Consider the following 17320-nt stretch of genomic DNA (forward strand, 5'->3'; position numbering starts at 1 on the left):
GGTATATATAAGCAAGCAAGAAGCAAGCTAGAGATAACGAGGTTAGATCAATCAGGGAGGATGAGGCCCTGTTCTAGCAGTTGAAGTGTGAAAACCAAGGGAGGAGAAACTGGTTCTGTACTTGGCAAGCCATTCACAGTCTTTGTTTAGTCCTGAGCTGATGGTGTCAAATTTGCAGATGAACTGGAGCTCAGCAGTTTCTCTTTGAAGTCTGGTCCTAAAGTTTTTTTGCTGTAGGATGGCCACCTTAAGATCTGCTATCGTGTGGCCAGGGAGGTTGAAGTGTTCTCCTACAGGTTTTTGTATATTGCCATTCCTAATGTCTGATTTGTGTCCATTTATCCTTTTCCTTAGAGATTGTCCAGTTTGGCCGATGTACATAGCAGAGGGGCATTGCTGGCATATGATGGCATATATTACATTGGTGGAAGTGCAGGTGAATGAACCGGTGATGTTGTGGCTGATCTGGTTTGGTCCTGTGATGGTGTTGCTGGTGTAGATATGTGAGCAGAGTTGGCATCAAGGTTTGTTGCATGGATTGGTTCCTGAGCTAGAGTTACTATGGTGCGGTGTGCAGTTGCTGGTGAGAATATGCTTCAGGTTGGCAGGTTGTCTGTGGGCGAGGACTGGTCTGCCACCCAAGGCCTGTGAAAGTGTGGGATCATTGTCCAGGATGGGTTGTAGATCCCTGATGATGCGTTGTAGGGGTTTTAGCTGGGGACTGTATGTGATGGCCAGTGGAGTCCTGTTGGTTTCTTTCTTGGGTCCCCAGCTAAAACCCCTACAACGCATCATCAGGGATCTACAACCCATCCTGGACAATAGTAACCCTAGCACCATAGTAACTCTAGCTCAGGAACCAATCCATGCAACAAACCTCGATGCCAACTCTGCTCACATATCTACACCAGCAACACCATCACAGGACCAAACCAGATCAGCCACACCATCACCGGTTCATTCACCTGCACTTCCACCAATGTAATATATGCCAGCAATGACCCTCTGCTATGTACATCGGCCAAACTGGACAGTCTCTAAGGAAAAGGATAAATGGACACAAATCAGACATTAGGAATGGCAATATACAAAAACCTGTAGGAGAACACTTCAACCTCCCTGGCCACACGATAGCAGATCTTAAGGTGGCCATCCTACAGCAAAAAAACTTTAGGACCAGACTTCAAAGAGAAACTGCTGAGCTCCAGTTCATCTGCAAATTTGACACCATCAGCTCAGGACTAAACAAAGACTGTGAATGGCTTGCCAACTACAGAACCAGTTTCTCCTCCCTTGGTTTTCACACTTCAACTGCTAGAACAGGGCCTCATCCTCCCTGATTGATCTAACCTCGTTATCTCTAGCTTGCTTCTTGCTTGCTTATATATACCTGCCCCAGGAAATTTCCACCACTTGCATCCGAAGAAGTGGGTATTCACCCACGAAAGCTCATGCTGCAAAACGTCTGTTAGTCTATAAGGTGCCACAGGATTCTTTGCTGCTTTTATTTGAAAACCAGTGCAGCACTGAGTGGGATGGACCTTTGGGGTTTTCCCTGCCCAGTGGAGTCCTTTACCCTTCCTGAAAATAGAATCCTGCTGGTTCCCATTAGTTTCTCTCCTCTGAGATATTCTGCCTTCAGACTTCACATTGCAGCTGCCAGCCTCCAGCTATGGGAAGTGCCACATGTAACCAAGCTCACGCTGTAGCACGCTAATCAAGTTCTATATGGGGCCCACCCCACCCCTAGATGCAGACAGAGCAACACAGAATGGGTGTGGGTTATATACGCACATTTCCTGTGCTGCTCCCTGAAATGGCTGGTAGAAACTCTGTAAAGAAGCTCAGGACTTTCCTCCTCTGGGGTTGAACTTGACATCTCTACTGGGCATAAAGCTAATACACCTTAGAGATGAAAGAGTTTGATTCTGATCTCGCTTAGCCTGTTTTTATACTGGCATTACTCTGACCTCAGTGGCTTTGCTCCCCATTTACACCTGAATAAGTGAGATTGAATCAGATCTGAAAAAGCCAGGTCTAAGAACAGAGTCTGTGAGAAGCATCAGCTTTTTAAAAGTACAGTTTTCTTCTGGAGCAGTAGAAAGAATGTTTGGAATGCATTGACCTGATGTAGCGGAGGGGAGGCAACTGACTTTACTGAATAGAGACTTTGCTGTCCTGGGACATGTCTACACTGATGGCGCTACAGCAGTATAGCTACTACAGCACCACAGCTGTGTGTCTCTAACCCCATAGTGTAGACACACTACAATGACAGAAGGGTTTTTTCTGTTGATATAGGAACTCCACCTCCCCAAGCATGGGTAGCTAGGTCAACAGAAACAGACTTCTGTCGACATAGCTGCATCTACACTGGGGGTTAGGTTGGTGTAGCCTGGGCATGCAGGGCTGTGGAATTTTCAGACCCGTGTTGCTGTAGGGATGTCAACCCAAGTTTGAAGTGTAGATCAGGCTCTGGGTATATGGGTTGGGGGTTTGTTTGTTTGTTTGGGGGTTTTGCAACAGTTCCTGCTGAGATCAGACTTTCTAACCTAATCCCCTTTAGGCTAAATAGGTTGCAGAAATGTAATTCGATGTTCACTATGCACGTAGAAGTCCCAGAGATCGAAGTTCTGTGCTGACCCCCTGCACGTATTGACGTTGGTAGAATTTCATAGGTTATCAGAGCCCACAGCAGCATACCCACAGGCTCTCTAATGTAGCTTTAGTTAACTCGGCAGGACAAGAAAGAAAACACTTGAAACATTGTCTGCAGTCCAATTGTGAGATTTCTATTGCTTTTCAAATAGGAGTTTTCAATACCTGTACTTCAAATGTCCAGATAAGAGCCGTCATTCCTATGTATTCATTTTGCCTTAAAGTTTCAACTCATTTAGATTTCTAAGCGAGCCAACTTACCCACTAAATCCCATTCTCCATTTGATATGTAATTGGAAATATCAGCTTCAAGCATCTGCAGATCAAGCAGCCAGCCATTGTGGGTCCATGAACCAAATTTCAAATCGCATTTTTGCACATCGAAAGGGAACCAGCGGACGTCAATGTAACACGTGCTCTTCAAAATGCCTAAGAATAGATGTTAGAGGGGGAAACAGACGTCTGAAGGGCAAATGCAAAATGAAATGACATTGTGCTGAGATCCTGTGGAACTGTCAGGCCTCTCTCTACAATTAGATTCAATCCAGCTGAGCAGACTCTGATTAGAATTTCTAATCGAACTGTTCCACTAACAGCACTTACGATTTCCTGAGCCAAATGACTTTCCTTTTTCAGTTACATTCTTGAGAGACCCATCTGATGCAGGGTTTCTAAAGAGATAGGGGCCAAATTCTCTCCAGGTGTAAATGGGTGCACGCCGTGTTGAGTTCAGTCTCGCTACACCAACATACACCAGCAGAGAAACCATCTCAGGCGATATCAACAAACATACAAATTCCTGCCTTTTTACCCCTTTGTTTTCTTTGCCATGCTTGGGCCATATCACCATATTTCCTTGTGTATGGTCTCTAGGGGTATGGCTACACTGTGTCTGGTGCAAGCCTCCCACCCTAGGTCATCCTAGTGCACTTAAAAATAGCTGGGGCTGAGGCTGGGGCTCTCAAGCCTGGGGTGGGGTTGGATGTGGGGGTCGGACTGACAGCCCAAGTTGCAATGTCAAAGCATTGTCTGCACAGCTATTTTCAGTGCACTAGTGTGAGCCCCATGTGCACTAGTTTGCGAACTCAGGCTGGGGGGACTCACTCCCAGACGCAGTGTGGAGATGCCCTGGGAAGCTTGCTCGGCGATCCTACCCCATTATACCAATTGTCTACACAATGGCCTTGCAGCTAAGCTAATAGAATCCCACGTATCCCTGCTCTGGGACTGAGAACCATTAAATTTCAGTTGGCTGCAGTGAAGTTCGTCTTCCCAGGGGTCAGGGCACCAGCCTGGGACTCCACTGATCAGGGCTCACGTCTTTGCTCTACCACAGACGCTGGGCAAGTCGCTTAGTCTCTTTGTGCTCCGGTTCCTCGTCTCTAAAACAAGGATGAGAGCAGTGCCCTGCCTCACGGGGGCTGTGAGGGTAAGCCCGCTAAAGGCTGTGAGGTGCTCAGATACCACAGGAGTGGTGCCGTAGAAGTGACATAAGCAGATAGGCTGAGATTCACAAAGAGACTTAGATGCTTGCCGGCCACTTTAAGCACCTAAATCCCAGAATTGGACCCTGGTGAAATTAATACAATCCTGCTCAGCTGCTGCAGAACCCGATAGTCCCGTAAACTCATTGCCACCTAAGTGTTTGCAGTAAAAGTTCCTTAGGTGCCTGTGTTTCTGCCGGATCATCAAAAGGTTCAGCACTGAATGGTGCTAAACTTTTTTGTCACAGTGGGAGCCACTGGATGCTGAACACTTTTCAATATCTGACGTGTATTTAGGGGCCTAAAATAGAAACTGAATTCTTTCGGAAGTCTGTCCCCACCATAGAGTGCACAGAGCGTCTCATCCAGATCTGCTTTTAAAGTGATACAATTCATTCTCTAAATAGGAAAATTGATTGATGCTATTAAAGTAAATTGATTTAAACCAACAAACAAAATCAGTCTCCTACCTGGAGGAATGTACTGACAAGATCCAGAATAATTCACCAACACATTCGTGTGAAATGTGGCATCGAATCTTTCATCCGCACTAAAACACAACATAAAAAAACCCACAGGCCCTTGAATTCAAAATGTGATGAACAATAAGGTAGCGCTCATTAATTTCTGAATAGTGGATTAGGGACAGGTGGGTAAACGTTGTAAAATAGCATTAGTTGGAATCTCTAGCTCACTCCAGACTGAGCTTGGATCTTCTATCAAGATTTAGGTCTGTTGGACAAAGGATCCATTGCTCAGCTAGCTGGCTGGACCCCCAGACGGCCCCAGTCACGAGGGAGAGATGCTGCAAGGAGCTCAGCTCCCATTTAGGCAACTCACTGAAATGGCCTGATTTTCAGAAGAGCTCAGCACCCTTGATGCCAAGGCTGTGGAGGTACTAGGTGCTAGCATAGCAGGAGCTTGGAACTGCAGCTCCTCTTCACTGAGAGCAAGAAGTTCTGGGCCAGCGGTGAAGGGCCGGAGAAGGAAGGGAACTGTCAGGGGCTCAGATGACCTGGTGGCAGGCCTTTGTGGGTGCCCAGGGATCTGGACTGTAAGCTCTTAGGGGCTTTTTGTTCTGTGTTTGTAAAGCACCTAGAGCAGTGGGGCCTGGTCAATGGCTGGGCTCCGAGGTGCTACAGAGATACCAATGGTAATAATAGGCACAATGTTGTGTGCAGACCTTGCGGGTTGGAGCTCTATAATTTCAGGAGTTAGCTGAGGTTTGTGGAAGCTTCCAGACTGCTGGATACTTATCCAAACTGAATCAAACAATCCAACCCTTCAGATCTTGATATTTTATGCAACATGTCTTCAAAATGGCTATCTCAGACTTTCCCATGCTGGCATTGTCCTGCACTCCCTCTGAACTGAAGGTGACTTCATAATTATCTTACTATCTTAGGGCCTGATTCAACTCCCAGTGAAGCTAGTAGGACTATTTCTATCAAGTTTCCTGGGCTTTGTTGGTCCCTATGTGTAGTCTTTTAGCTATATGTAATTGTGATATTTTTAAGTGCTAACATTATCTAATTTTCCATAAGGCTGTACCAGAAGACTACAAAAGCACAAACATCAAATGAAACCAGCATAATTATTTACATTAGCACAAGATAAGTAATCGTAACTTAATCTTCCATTATTCAGATCATGGCCAAAGGCCTCAAGCCATTTCTATTTTACAAGCATTGTTAAGATAACTCTGTGCTTCCATCTAGACTTTTCACTGTACTGCAGCACTTGTCTGGGTTTGTTTCCATTGTTTGGAGGCCATAAACCTGATCCTCAGCTGAAGTCAATGGAGCTATGCTGATTTACACCAGGGGATGAACTGACTCAGTGTTTGTCTCAGTACTTATAAACCTTCCGTACCTGTTATACAGAAGAATGTCTGGCACCCATATCTGGTCAGCGGGAAATCGTAAGTTCTGGACTCCTGGGTATGCAGACTGATCCCAAGACAAGTAAACGTCAATCCAGGACTATAGGAAAATATAGACACAAATGTTATTTATCATTTCTACAATATAGGATCATAGGGGAAAGGAATGTTTCCCTGTATGTTTGGAAGGTGCCTGGCACATTTGGGTGCCATGGGAAGATAATTAATATTAGCAATACCAACGATAACACAATAATGACTGTTCTGGGGTTAATAACAAGTGACGACAATGAAAAGACAGGTGTGTGCACTGAGGAGCTCGCAGTGTAATGACAACATTTGGACTATTATATTTTAACATATTTGTTGTTTAGAAAAATCTATACAGAAATATTTATTTCCTGTTACATCGATGGATGGTGACTTATACCAGCTGAGGGCCTGGCCTGGCAAGCATACAATTGCACTCTGTATTCCAAAATGATTGTTTATGAGATTTTCCCCTTCCCCCAAAAAAATACCAGATTTGGATTTTTGCTGAACTTTGGGATCAATACAAATTCTTGACTGAAGACTACAGAGTATCTAGTGTGATAGACCCAGGCCAGTTGGGAACAGCAAAATAGCAGAAGGCAGATATACTGGCCACTGGATTAACAGTTTTCTGTTCCCTGACTGACCAGAGCAGGGGCTGCTCCAGGCTAATGAGAACACCCGACTCTAATTAACCTGCAAAGAGTCAGGTGAGGCCATTAAGTTAATGTGACCACCTGACTCTAATTAAGGCCCTGCTGATACTATAAAAAGGGCTCACTCCAGTCAGGCAGGGGAGTCAGGGAGCCAGAGGAGAGGAAGTGCGGCTGAAGGGCTGGTTAATGAAGACACCCTCAAACCATCGTTAAGGGAGCCCTAAGGTAAGGGTGAAGAAGGGAGAAGCAGGAGAGCTGTGGGGAAGTGGCCCAGGGAAATGTAGCAACTCTGGCAGTGAAAGGCTGGCTGCCAACAGCTGCTACCATTAGGGTCCCTGGGCCGGAACCCGGAGTAGAGGGTGGGCCCGGGTTCCCCCCAACCCACCACTACAGGAACATCTCCTGGGAGGGGAAGTCAGGCCCCTGTCAGGACAGGAGGCTAAACTGTTCTGAAATAAGCCCCCAGGGAAAACAGAGACTGTGGGAGTTCCCTCACCAACCTCCTTGCTGGCCTAAGATGAAAAGGGCTCAGTAGACTGTAACCCTGGCCCTAGAGAGAGAAGGGCTACATGTAGGGTCCACTGAGGCTAGCATAAACCGCCTAGAAGCGCAGGACCCATGGGAGCAAGATCAGAGCTCTGCCGCAACAGGTTCTCCTGTCCAAAGTATAAGCACCCAAGAGGAGATGAAAATGATAACATGGCAGCAGTGTAAAAGTATAGGTTGGAATAGTTTAGGTTATTCTTTTTTTTGTAACCAAAATTGCTCAGACCATAAACTACAATGTAGTTGGGGGGACAAGCAGAAGGATCATTTGCTCCATTCAGATAATATATTTAGTTTCTAATGTAATATTAGAGTTAGTTCAATTATTCATCTCTCCTGTGATCTTTTAGCTTTGATGAGGCAACTCCAATGACCACAAATAAAGCAGAAGCTCAGGTTTATGTTGCATAAGAATAAATGATACCTCCTACCATACAGGAATGCTTAATCCTACACTGGAACATTAATTCAGGAGTTGTTGTCATCCCTGTGCATTATTATCTGAGCTTTCCTTGTACGCATTTAATTGCAGACTTACTTACTTATCCTATGCGATCTGTGAAGACCACAACCTGGGCGCCATGTTATATAGGGCAGATAATAAGGGAAATTAAAAAAAAATGGGAGGGAAGGAGATTTCCAAAAGTGCCTAAGTGGTTTAGGAGTCTGTCCCATTGATATGCAATGGGACATATACTTCTAAGTTCCTTAGGCACTCTTGGAAATTTCCCCTGGATCCTACAGTGAGGCCTTTAAGTCCATATTTAGACACACTCTGGGATTCTCAAAGGAGTTTAAGAAAGCAAGATGTGCAGCTTCATTAGGATTTGAGGCACCTTTGGAAATCCCAGTCATTGACTTCAGTGGAAACTGAAGCCTTTGAAAACCAGCCCTCCAATTTCAGTGCCCTAAACATGTTTAGAGCTTCATTTATTAACATCTGTGCCTTAAGGCTCATTGGACCAACTCCACTGAGACCTTCAGAGTTACAGCAGGACTTAATATGACCAATCACTTCATTTTCAGATCTGAAAGGAAGTGATAACTGGGATTTTCAGAGGGCCCAACTCCCATTGAAAGCCGGTCAGAGTCGGGCACTTCCCTCCTGAATGCTGCTTTGGAAATCCTGCTCCATTCCATCTTCAGCAATATTTCCAAGAGCTCAATTTGCTCGTGTCCCAGTATAGAAGATGACAGACCGTTCTTCTGCCAAAGGATCATATTCAGTAACTTCCTTTTACAACAATTTGTGTTCAGTGCTGATGCAAAGTTACTCACCATCTGTAACCAAGCGTTCGTTATCAGCACCTGGTTCTTCTCATCCTTCAAAAAGAGAGAAGAAAACCTAATGAGCCCAAGAAAATATTGTGGGTTCTTTCCCCACAGAATCAAACCCAAACCCAACTCTCAGGATAAATGAATGCAAATATTGCAATCACAAATTATGGACTTGATGCTGGAGTCACTGGGTGAAATCTCTGACCCATGTGATGCAGAAGATCAGACTAAATGATTATAATAGTTCCTTCTGGCCTTAAAAACAAATCTATGAAAATTCAGCACTCATTATAATTCATCAACATCACCAATGAAAATAATTTACCATTGCCATTATTTATTTGAAGACATTTATCCTCTACAGAAGCTATCAGAGATTTTCATTTTAATTAGATGGCCGTGGTAAAATAAACTACAGACTCTGTGACATGCAGTAACTGGAGAGGATTAACGCTGGCATTATTGTTGCTACAGACGAATCGTGAATAGATTCCCAAGACGCATCTTAAAGTTATGTCATTGACATTTATATAGAAAATACTGGTCTTGAGCAGAAGTTAGGGCACATCAGCAAACTGTGAAAATGATGTTTATCAAGAGGACGCTATGGAGAACACATGTGGAGTTCTGTGTGTCTAAATACAACTCTAAGCAGGCTACAGATCACCCTGGAATCCAATTCTCTATCCATAATAACAATACCTAGTGTTTTTCAGCTACAGATCTCAAAGTGCTTTGCAAAAGAGATAAGTGCCATGACCCCATTTTACAGATGGTGAGACTAAGGCACAGAGAGGTCAAGTGGATTGCTCAAGCTCACCCAGCAGGCTGCACAACTACCAATTTGTGGGCTCATATCACAGAGAGGAACATACAGCTAAGCACCTCATTCGCATGGGCGGGACACACAAGCCCATACCCCCTCTGACACACCCATACTTTTCTCCATTTGCATGTAGGAGACAAGGGCACCATTCGTTTCAGACTTAATACTCCCAGTGCTTAAGCATATCTGTGGCCATTCACAGCCTCTGCTGGCACTTATGCAGGCATGCGGCATCTTTTCAAACTCTGCTGTGAACTGCACAGAGTTTTCAAGATCGAGGAGTGGCTGCTAAGGGCTCCGTTGTCACTTAGTGCCTCTCCCTATGCAAGGGGTAGCGCCAAAAGCAGCGCAGGGAAGGACTGGGAGAAATTGGGACTCATCCCTGTGCTCCCCTTGCTCTAGGCCATAGCAGAAACAGGGGACTCCCCACTCTGCACTAGCTCTGCTGGCCATGCATCGAGGGAGGGTGTGACAGATCCAAGGCCCCTCCCATTTCTCCTCGTTCTCAGCCAGCCAGCACAGGAGGGAGACCAGCAGCCTGCAGTACCTGCTTTTCCCCCTGCCGCCTGCACAGGGACTGGCCATGTGGGCAGCATGCTTTCTAGTCTCTTGTGCCGATGGGCTGGGCAAATGATCATTCTGACCTAAAACCTCCCCTTCTTTTGTACTAGGAATGAATCGTTTTTGTTGTGTGCCCTTTGCTCTCGTTCTTTGCTAGCAAAGGAGAAGCAATAAGCACAAAGCTAGCTGAGAGAACAGACGGATTCACTACAATGCAATGGAGATGGAGAAAGTAATGGGCCTGAGATGCCTGCGGTTCAGTAAGGGGCGTTGAACAAAGCTACTGTGGAATATCATGGTAAATCTTGTGAGCTATAGCACATTGGACTTGGACTGCAATGATCAAAGAGCCCCGGGACCCCGCACAAAATCCATCAGGCTGGTAAGAGCTAGGGATGAACAGGCCATAATAGCTAACGCTTTGAATGGAAATATATGAATAATTCCCAGACGCAACTTCATTAAGACAAAGGGTGACATTTGGCTCCATTGAATTCGGTGGGGCCAGGATTTCACTCTAAGTCGATTAAGTTCTTTTGCAGACATTAATGACTGAGATAAGATGCCAGATTTTCAAAAGAATTCAGCTCCCACTTAGGTGCCTCAATGAAATGTCCAATTTTTAAAAATTCTCAACACCCAGCAGCTCCCAGCTAGGCAGATGCTTCAGCTGCCCTCTGCTCGTGAGGAGCTATAGACACTCTGCAGGTGCCGTGGTTACTCTGTGGTCTCAGCCAGGGGCGGCCATCAAGATGAGGAACCACAAGCCCACTGGGTCTGGGAGTCTGTGGAGCAAACCGAAGAGATTGTTAGCCCTGGTGGCTCTTTCTGGTCCTGTGTAGGCCACAGATATGCTTAAGCACTGGGAGTATTAAATCTGAAACCAATGGTGCCCTTGCCTCCAACTTTCTCTGTAGGATAACTGATCCCAGTGGGTATCTCTCCTCTTGTAACTTCCTCCCATGAATCCAAGTCGGGAAGCATAAAAAGGAGGTGCGGTCTGTACCCTGCAGTCTTTTATACAAAGTCCCCATGGCTTCCAAATACTTAGTGAACCAACCCCCATGAACTCTCTGGTTTTCCCCAAACTAGTTGAAAGCCTCAGCCCTCCCAGGGGCCAAAGGAACTAGTCAGCTGTGGAGTTTCTAGTCCAAGCTATTTGTTCCCCAACAAGTTCAGAAACTTTTGCAAAAGCCCAAACCTCTGGTTTGATTCAAACTGTCACGGTGTAAAGGCTTGTCTACACTACAAAATTAAATGGACCTACAGCCACTGCAGTAACTAAAGTGGTGGTTCACATCCACACTACGCTCCTTCTGTCTGTGGTGCACGTCCGCACTATGAGAGCTTTCACTGACTGAACTGTGTGGGGCATTGTGAGGCACTGACAGCAGGAGCCCAGCAGCCCGGGATCTGACAGCCTAAGTTGGCAGCCGGACATGGGCTCACAGCTGGTGGTCCCCACACCCCAGAGCTGACAGCCCGAGCTGTCAGCAGGGCAGTGGGTGAGCCCTGCGCATGGGGGCAGCCATGAACCCTGCTGACAGCTCAGGTTACCAGCACCAGGGCATGGGGGGCAGGGCTCCAGCTGTCAGCCCCGCTGGAGGCTGACAACCAACAGGCAACACAAGTAATGCAGTGTCTATGTGGGTGCTGCATCGCCCCTAACGACACCAACATAAGCCCTGCGCCTCTTGTGGGGGTGGAGTTATTGTGTCGGCCTACAGGGAGACTCACTCTGACGGAAGCACCATTCAAGCATAGGCACTGACATAATTAAGTCAATGTATGCTGCCTTGCATTGACCTAGCCTTGTAGTGTGGACCAGGCCTAAGTGACAGACACCTTGTCCAACTGCCCACAGATTTTCAGGCAAACAATCCCACCTCCAACCGTTCTCCCCGGCAGGCAGACTGCACATTAGAAATTCCTGGGCCGTTGATTTATGTTTGGCCAACTTGGAAGCAGCTTTGGAAGCTGAGGTTATAATGGGCAGCTGGCCCCCACCAAGCTTGTGAATACCCGTCTGCTGTGATGGGCAGCACTGCAGTCTGAGCCCCTGCGTCGCTAATGCCATCTGCGTGCACTACCCCAGCCTGTTCTTGTTTCACTGCCACCAATGTCTTTTTTGCTACTAACGCTTTCTCTGGGTCTTCCACTGAGAGTAAATGGGAGCAGTCCTTTCCCGTCCATGACTGTGCCTAACATCGCTGCCAATGACGCAGCTGTGTGCAGATAACAAGAGAGCCTCTGAATCCAAGTCCCCAAAGGAGCTGAGGATAAAAAGAATACGTGTCTGCCAGCGGCCTCAAAACCAAGCTACTTGTCACATCCCCAGCTCTCCTGCTCCCCCGCATGAAAAGGAATTCACTGTCTTTTCCTGCCCGTAGATCCACTATGTCCAAACCCCACTGGCACTGAAGGCACAAGTGAACCGGAAGTGGCATGGGCACGTTGCAACGTTTTGTGGCTCACAAAGAGAATGAGTCGCATTCCTGCAATGCAAGTATTAGCTCTGGGAAATGGCCAGTTGCGCTACCCCAAGCTGCAGTCTCTCTGCAGAGTCACCGTCACAGTAGACATGCAAATTTGCTACCCATGAAGAGTCAGCAAAAATATGAGCAGCTTAAGCCATGCGCATCTGTCGTGCTGCCTGGAGTGGCTCATGGCCATGAGTGCCGATGTCGGGGCAGACCACCCCAAACGGGTGATGTGTTCTGTAATTAGATTGCACCAAGTCAGTAACAAATGTGACCTCCTGGATCACTGTACCAGTCTTACCAGGGAGTCACAGACAACCCCCTTGGGCATTCCAGTTTATCTGGCCATCCAGGCAAGCCGGACTAAGTGATAAATGGTCACTTATGCCAAAGATCACAAAATACAGTATCCAGGTTGCTGCCAGTCCCAAGAGCTCAGTCACCTCCCCCAGGTCAATTTGTACCTTAGATCTCACACCAAAGTCAACGCTTACAACCAATCCTATAATAAACTAACTGAGGATTTATTAACTAGGAAAAATAAATGAGAACGTTATTTACAGGTTAAAGCAGGCAACAGACAGACACAAATGAGTGACAGTCTGTGGTTCCAAAAGGTGGCAGAGCTGTAGCAATCTGTCAGCACTGAATGGCTTGTAGGGCTAACCCAGCCTGGCCTCGGGATCTCGTCTCCCATTTACCAGCTCCAGCCCTGCGAGAGTCCAAACAGCAGAGAGAGAGAGAGATGAAAAATATTCTTGTCATCTAGTTTTATTTCCTTCGTCTGGAATTCAAGCGGCTGGGAGGAGCCCTTTATGGGTGTGACGGGGCAACTGACAAAGCCTTTGTGTTGTGACATCCCACAATGGCCCGTGTGGATTCAGTAGCCCTTCCCGAGGGCAGTGTCACAGGGTCGGTGCAGACTCTCCCACTTCTATGCCTGCACCCTGTGTTTGGGCTGGTATAATAAAGAGTCTCCCATGTCTTCTTTTGCTGGATCATCCGTGTCTTTACTGACAGCGTTCGTGCAGTTCCCCGCTCTCCCAACCACTAGCACCCCACAGACCCTCCCCAGGGTCTCCTGCCTTGTAGGTTTCCCTCGTTGGTAAGGAGACAGCGATACACCACCACCACCCCCCGCCTCCTCCCAGCCTGGTCTCCTCACTGAGGTTTGCTCAGGGTTTTTATAGCCCTCCGGTGCCTCAGCCCAGCTGTCAGCACCCAGCTCAGCAGGTTCCTCTAAGCCAGCCCTGAGGAGGGCTTGCAGCTGGGCTCCCTGCTGAATACCTGTGTCTCTACCCTGGCCTCCTGGCCAGCAAGCAGACTGCAGCCAGCACCTTGGCAGGGCTTTAAAGGGGGGTTTACCCCAGCCCTGCCACAGGCAGGAGATAAGACCTTTTGTAAGAAGTCAGCATTTTGCATTAGGTGAAGTTTTGTCCCGTTTGGTGAGTCACGTCATTCAGAACAAACCTTTTACAGTTTGGGGCTTTGGGCCAGGGGCTTGGGCATGTTCCCCCTTCCTGAGGTGTACAGGAGGGAAACTTCACCACCTCCCTCCACACCGAGTTTGTTGGCATCAGCAAGCCCTTGGGGCAGGGTGAGGGCAGGGAGCTTTGGGGGAGGAGATCCGGTGGCATCTGTCCCTTCCTGTGAGCCTCTTGAGGGCTGCAAGAGCAGAGAATCCTGGAGAGATTCACGAGCACCTAGTGCAAGACAAGGCACTTTCTGTGTGCAGGAGGAGTCTCTGCCCAGGGAGCTCGTGTGCTGTAAATTCACACCCTAGCTTGCTGTGCAATAACTTCCCCATGGAGACAAGCTCTTAGGCAGCGCAGGCTGGGGCATTGCCCCTCATGAACGTTTTTGGCAGGAAATGGTTTTTCCCACTGGTGAGTCTCTCAAGTGATTGATTTACACCGGGGGCTTCAGCAGTGCAAAGAAAAAGACTCAGGACTTACATTAGTATTTAATGGAACAATCATAGCAGTCCTATGAAAGGAAGCTATAGGGGACGCATCAGCACAGACTTTCCATGGCAGGCCTACAAGTCTGGAACTTAGTGACTGTAGACAGGTGCCATCCCAAGCCTGTAAACTCTCCTCTCAAGTCCAGGGTCTTTAGCATCCTCCTCCTTAGGGCTGTAAGCTTTTCTTTCAGTCATGGCCCTCTGGGGCTGAAGTCCCCATCACAATGACCTCTGAAATTAGGCTTTAAACAACTCAGGTTTCGTCCTGGACTCTAGGTCTCTGGTAGGGGAGTCCCGTGAACTGAGTGTTCTTTCTCTCTTGCTTTTTGGTAAAAGCGATTAGCAAGACTTTTGACCAACACCCGGCTACTTGGGTCTCTGGCAGCCTTGGAAAAACATTTCCCTGTAGGCCCCCCTGGTGGCAATCCACAGTCTATTGCCTCCGGGCCTGTTTCAGCTCACAGAGCGAGTTCTGCTTTGTGGAGGGCAAGACAGAGAAAGTGCTGTTTGTGAGATTTATAACCATTCACTGCTGGGAATAATGCCGGGAAGCAACACAGTATCCCCTTCCAGTTGTCAAATGGGGATGTGAGGGTTTCCCGGACTGGCAGGATGTGATTTTCCAAAGTCTTTGAAACTTTTTCTGATTTGTCCAAACTGCCCAGTTTGCAACTGTAAATGGAATAATTTCAGCTGCAAGTTAGGACTGCAGCTGTACACCTGCGTTTGTTGAAAACCAGGCCCATGCTTAAATGTATGTTCACAGCACACATACAGAGACATTAGATAACAACATAGGGTGACCAGATGTCCCGATTTTATAGGGACAGTCCTGATTTTGGGGTCTTTTTCTTATATAGGCTCCTGTTACTCCCCAGCCCCGTCCCGATTTTTCACACTTGCTGGCTGGTCACCCTATAACAACATGAATACTCTTGCTGGAAGGTTGCAAAGTAACACAACTTTATTTCTTAGGATTCAGAATGATAATTCCCAAGAAACTGAAAACCAGAAAGAGAGAAAACAGGCTGCTAAAAGGGAGAGGCACAACTCCCCCCAACTTGGGATAGGGTGGCTGCAGACTGACTGCTGCTTGACCCAGGTCACACGCTTCCCTACAGAGCCTCAAGTTTGCAAGCAGGACCAGGAAACCCCTTACAAATTAAAGAGAGAGGTGCTCATTTTAATACAGTTTTCGATACACCCTAGTATATATCTAGCTCTCTTGCCAAGTTCCTTCCGGAGAAGGGCCCTGAGACAGCAGGCTGGGGAAAAGGCCAAACCTCTGAATTGTCTGGAGATGAAGGCCTCTCCCTTTTCCAGCAGGGAAGCTGTCGCATTGCTACAGGAAGGTTTTACAAGACTGATTCAGCTTCTCACTCACAAAGTAATCTTCCCATTCTTTTTGTAGCAAGATAATGGGGGAGACCATCTGCCCTTAAAGCGATGCCAGCAGGGGACGGTTTGGGGGCATGGCCAGCAATCCAAAAAAAATGGGTGTGGAGAGGAATTAAGGCTAACTGAAGAAACCAGAGGGAGGTAGGACTTCCTACTGCCTCCTGAGGAGACAACCTCCGGTCAAATGGGAATACAGCCTGTTGGTGGTTGGGATTTGGGGGCTCACAATGTGGGTGGGAAAGGTGGTGGTCTTTTCAGACACACGGCCAAGTTCCTTTATCTCCGTATAGCTTGTTACCTTTAAGAAGTAGAGTTTGATCTAGAAGTGAGAACATGCAAAGCCTGACCTTTCAGAGCTGCTGAGTAATTTGCGGTGCCCATTGGCTGCAGCAGGAGATATCAGCTCTCAGCACCTCTGAAAACTGGAGCTTTAGCATCTTGAACCATCCCAGGATGCCTGAACGCCTACAGGCAATCATGAAAGAGCATCTGCACTCCTCTGTTCCAAAGAGGCTTAATATGAAATTGGTACTGAGCTGCTTAGGAAAAGATTTGCTTTCTGCTATAGAAGCGTCCCTAGTGTTGGGTCCCTGGATCATAAGAAAGGATTAATGGTCAGTTATCAGGGTTTCTTTTCTCCTACCTCAGTACTCATATGATCTCCTTTATCTGTGTGTCAGACCTCTTCCTCATTCTGTATTTGTCAGGGAGTGGGGTGAATCTGCAATGAGTTGCACATTGCTTTTTGGCAAACTACGTGAGCTCACATCTCGCATTCCAGTAGAGCAGTCCTCACAGCTCCTGCCTGCCAAGATCCCAACTGAAGCAGGAATGTGCCGATGCCAATGATCATCTGCTATTTTTTGTAATTCCTGTGACCAGTTGTTACCAAGTGGTAAGTTTTGAGTCAGGTAGGGGTTTTCTTTACCAGCTCAGGCAAACAAGAAATCAGTTCACCATCATAGTTTACTAATGCCAGGAAAACCCAGCTTGGTACGATTACAGGGTACCATTATCGGGTGCAATGAAGTGGGAATTTTCTGTCATATTTTTATGAATCCTGTTTGTGCCTCGGTTTCCCTCTGAACTTTGCATTGCTACCCAGTGAGAAAAAATGTGTGGTCTGCTCTTCGGTGATAGGTGTCTTGATATTGCTGTCTGGGCCACAATGAATGGGGCTCTCAAGGAACTGGTTGAAACTGACTCAGACCAACAGGTGAGGTGGTAAACTCAGCATGGCCCTGCCTGGAGATAATGGACTGGGAGGGGACCAGCAGCAGGTAAAGAGTGGGTGTCTGGAAGAGGCTAGATGCTCTCTCCTGGGACTGCTGCAGGGCTCAGAGAGAGACAGAGACTGAGCTGGAATCTGCTAACAGCTTGGCTGGTGGATGGCTCTGGGTTGGCCAGAGGGACTGTGTTCACCCTTCATCAATCCTACTCCATGTGTTTGGAAAATGCGTCCTGGTGTCACTAGGAATGCTGGCTGCAATGCATTAGTCCCTGAAGAGCGTACAAGTCTCTGACCAGGAGTCTACTTCAGTTGGCCATGCTGAGC

The 17320-nt window shown here is 47.2% G+C and overlaps 1 protein-coding gene across 2 annotated transcripts in view; it reads right to left on the minus strand.

Annotated features, from left to right (window-relative positions):
* Positions 1-17320, minus strand: part of LOC123372882 (neuronal acetylcholine receptor subunit alpha-7-like) — a 131839-nt gene that overhangs the window by 46857 nt on the left and 67662 nt on the right. The window contains exons 1-5 of one of the 2 annotated variants that reach the window (XM_045021460.1): positions 12966-13091; positions 8538-8582; positions 6015-6124; positions 4613-4692; positions 2920-3087 (exon numbers count right to left, since the gene is read on the minus strand). In XM_045021460.1, coding sequence (XP_044877395.1) covers positions 2920-3087; positions 4613-4692; positions 6015-6124; positions 8538-8540 — 361 coding nt within the window. In that variant the 5' untranslated portion in view covers positions 8541-8582; positions 12966-13091. Of the gene's footprint in view, positions 1-2919; positions 3088-4612; positions 4693-6014; positions 6125-8537; positions 8583-12965; positions 13092-17320 lie in introns of those variants that run through there. The other variant, XM_045021458.1, reaches the window with a different exon arrangement.

This window comes from Mauremys mutica, chromosome 6, assembly GCF_020497125.1.
Source record: "Mauremys mutica isolate MM-2020 ecotype Southern chromosome 6, ASM2049712v1, whole genome shotgun sequence".
In the NCBI taxonomy this organism is placed as follows: domain Eukaryota; kingdom Metazoa; phylum Chordata; order Testudines; family Geoemydidae; genus Mauremys; species Mauremys mutica.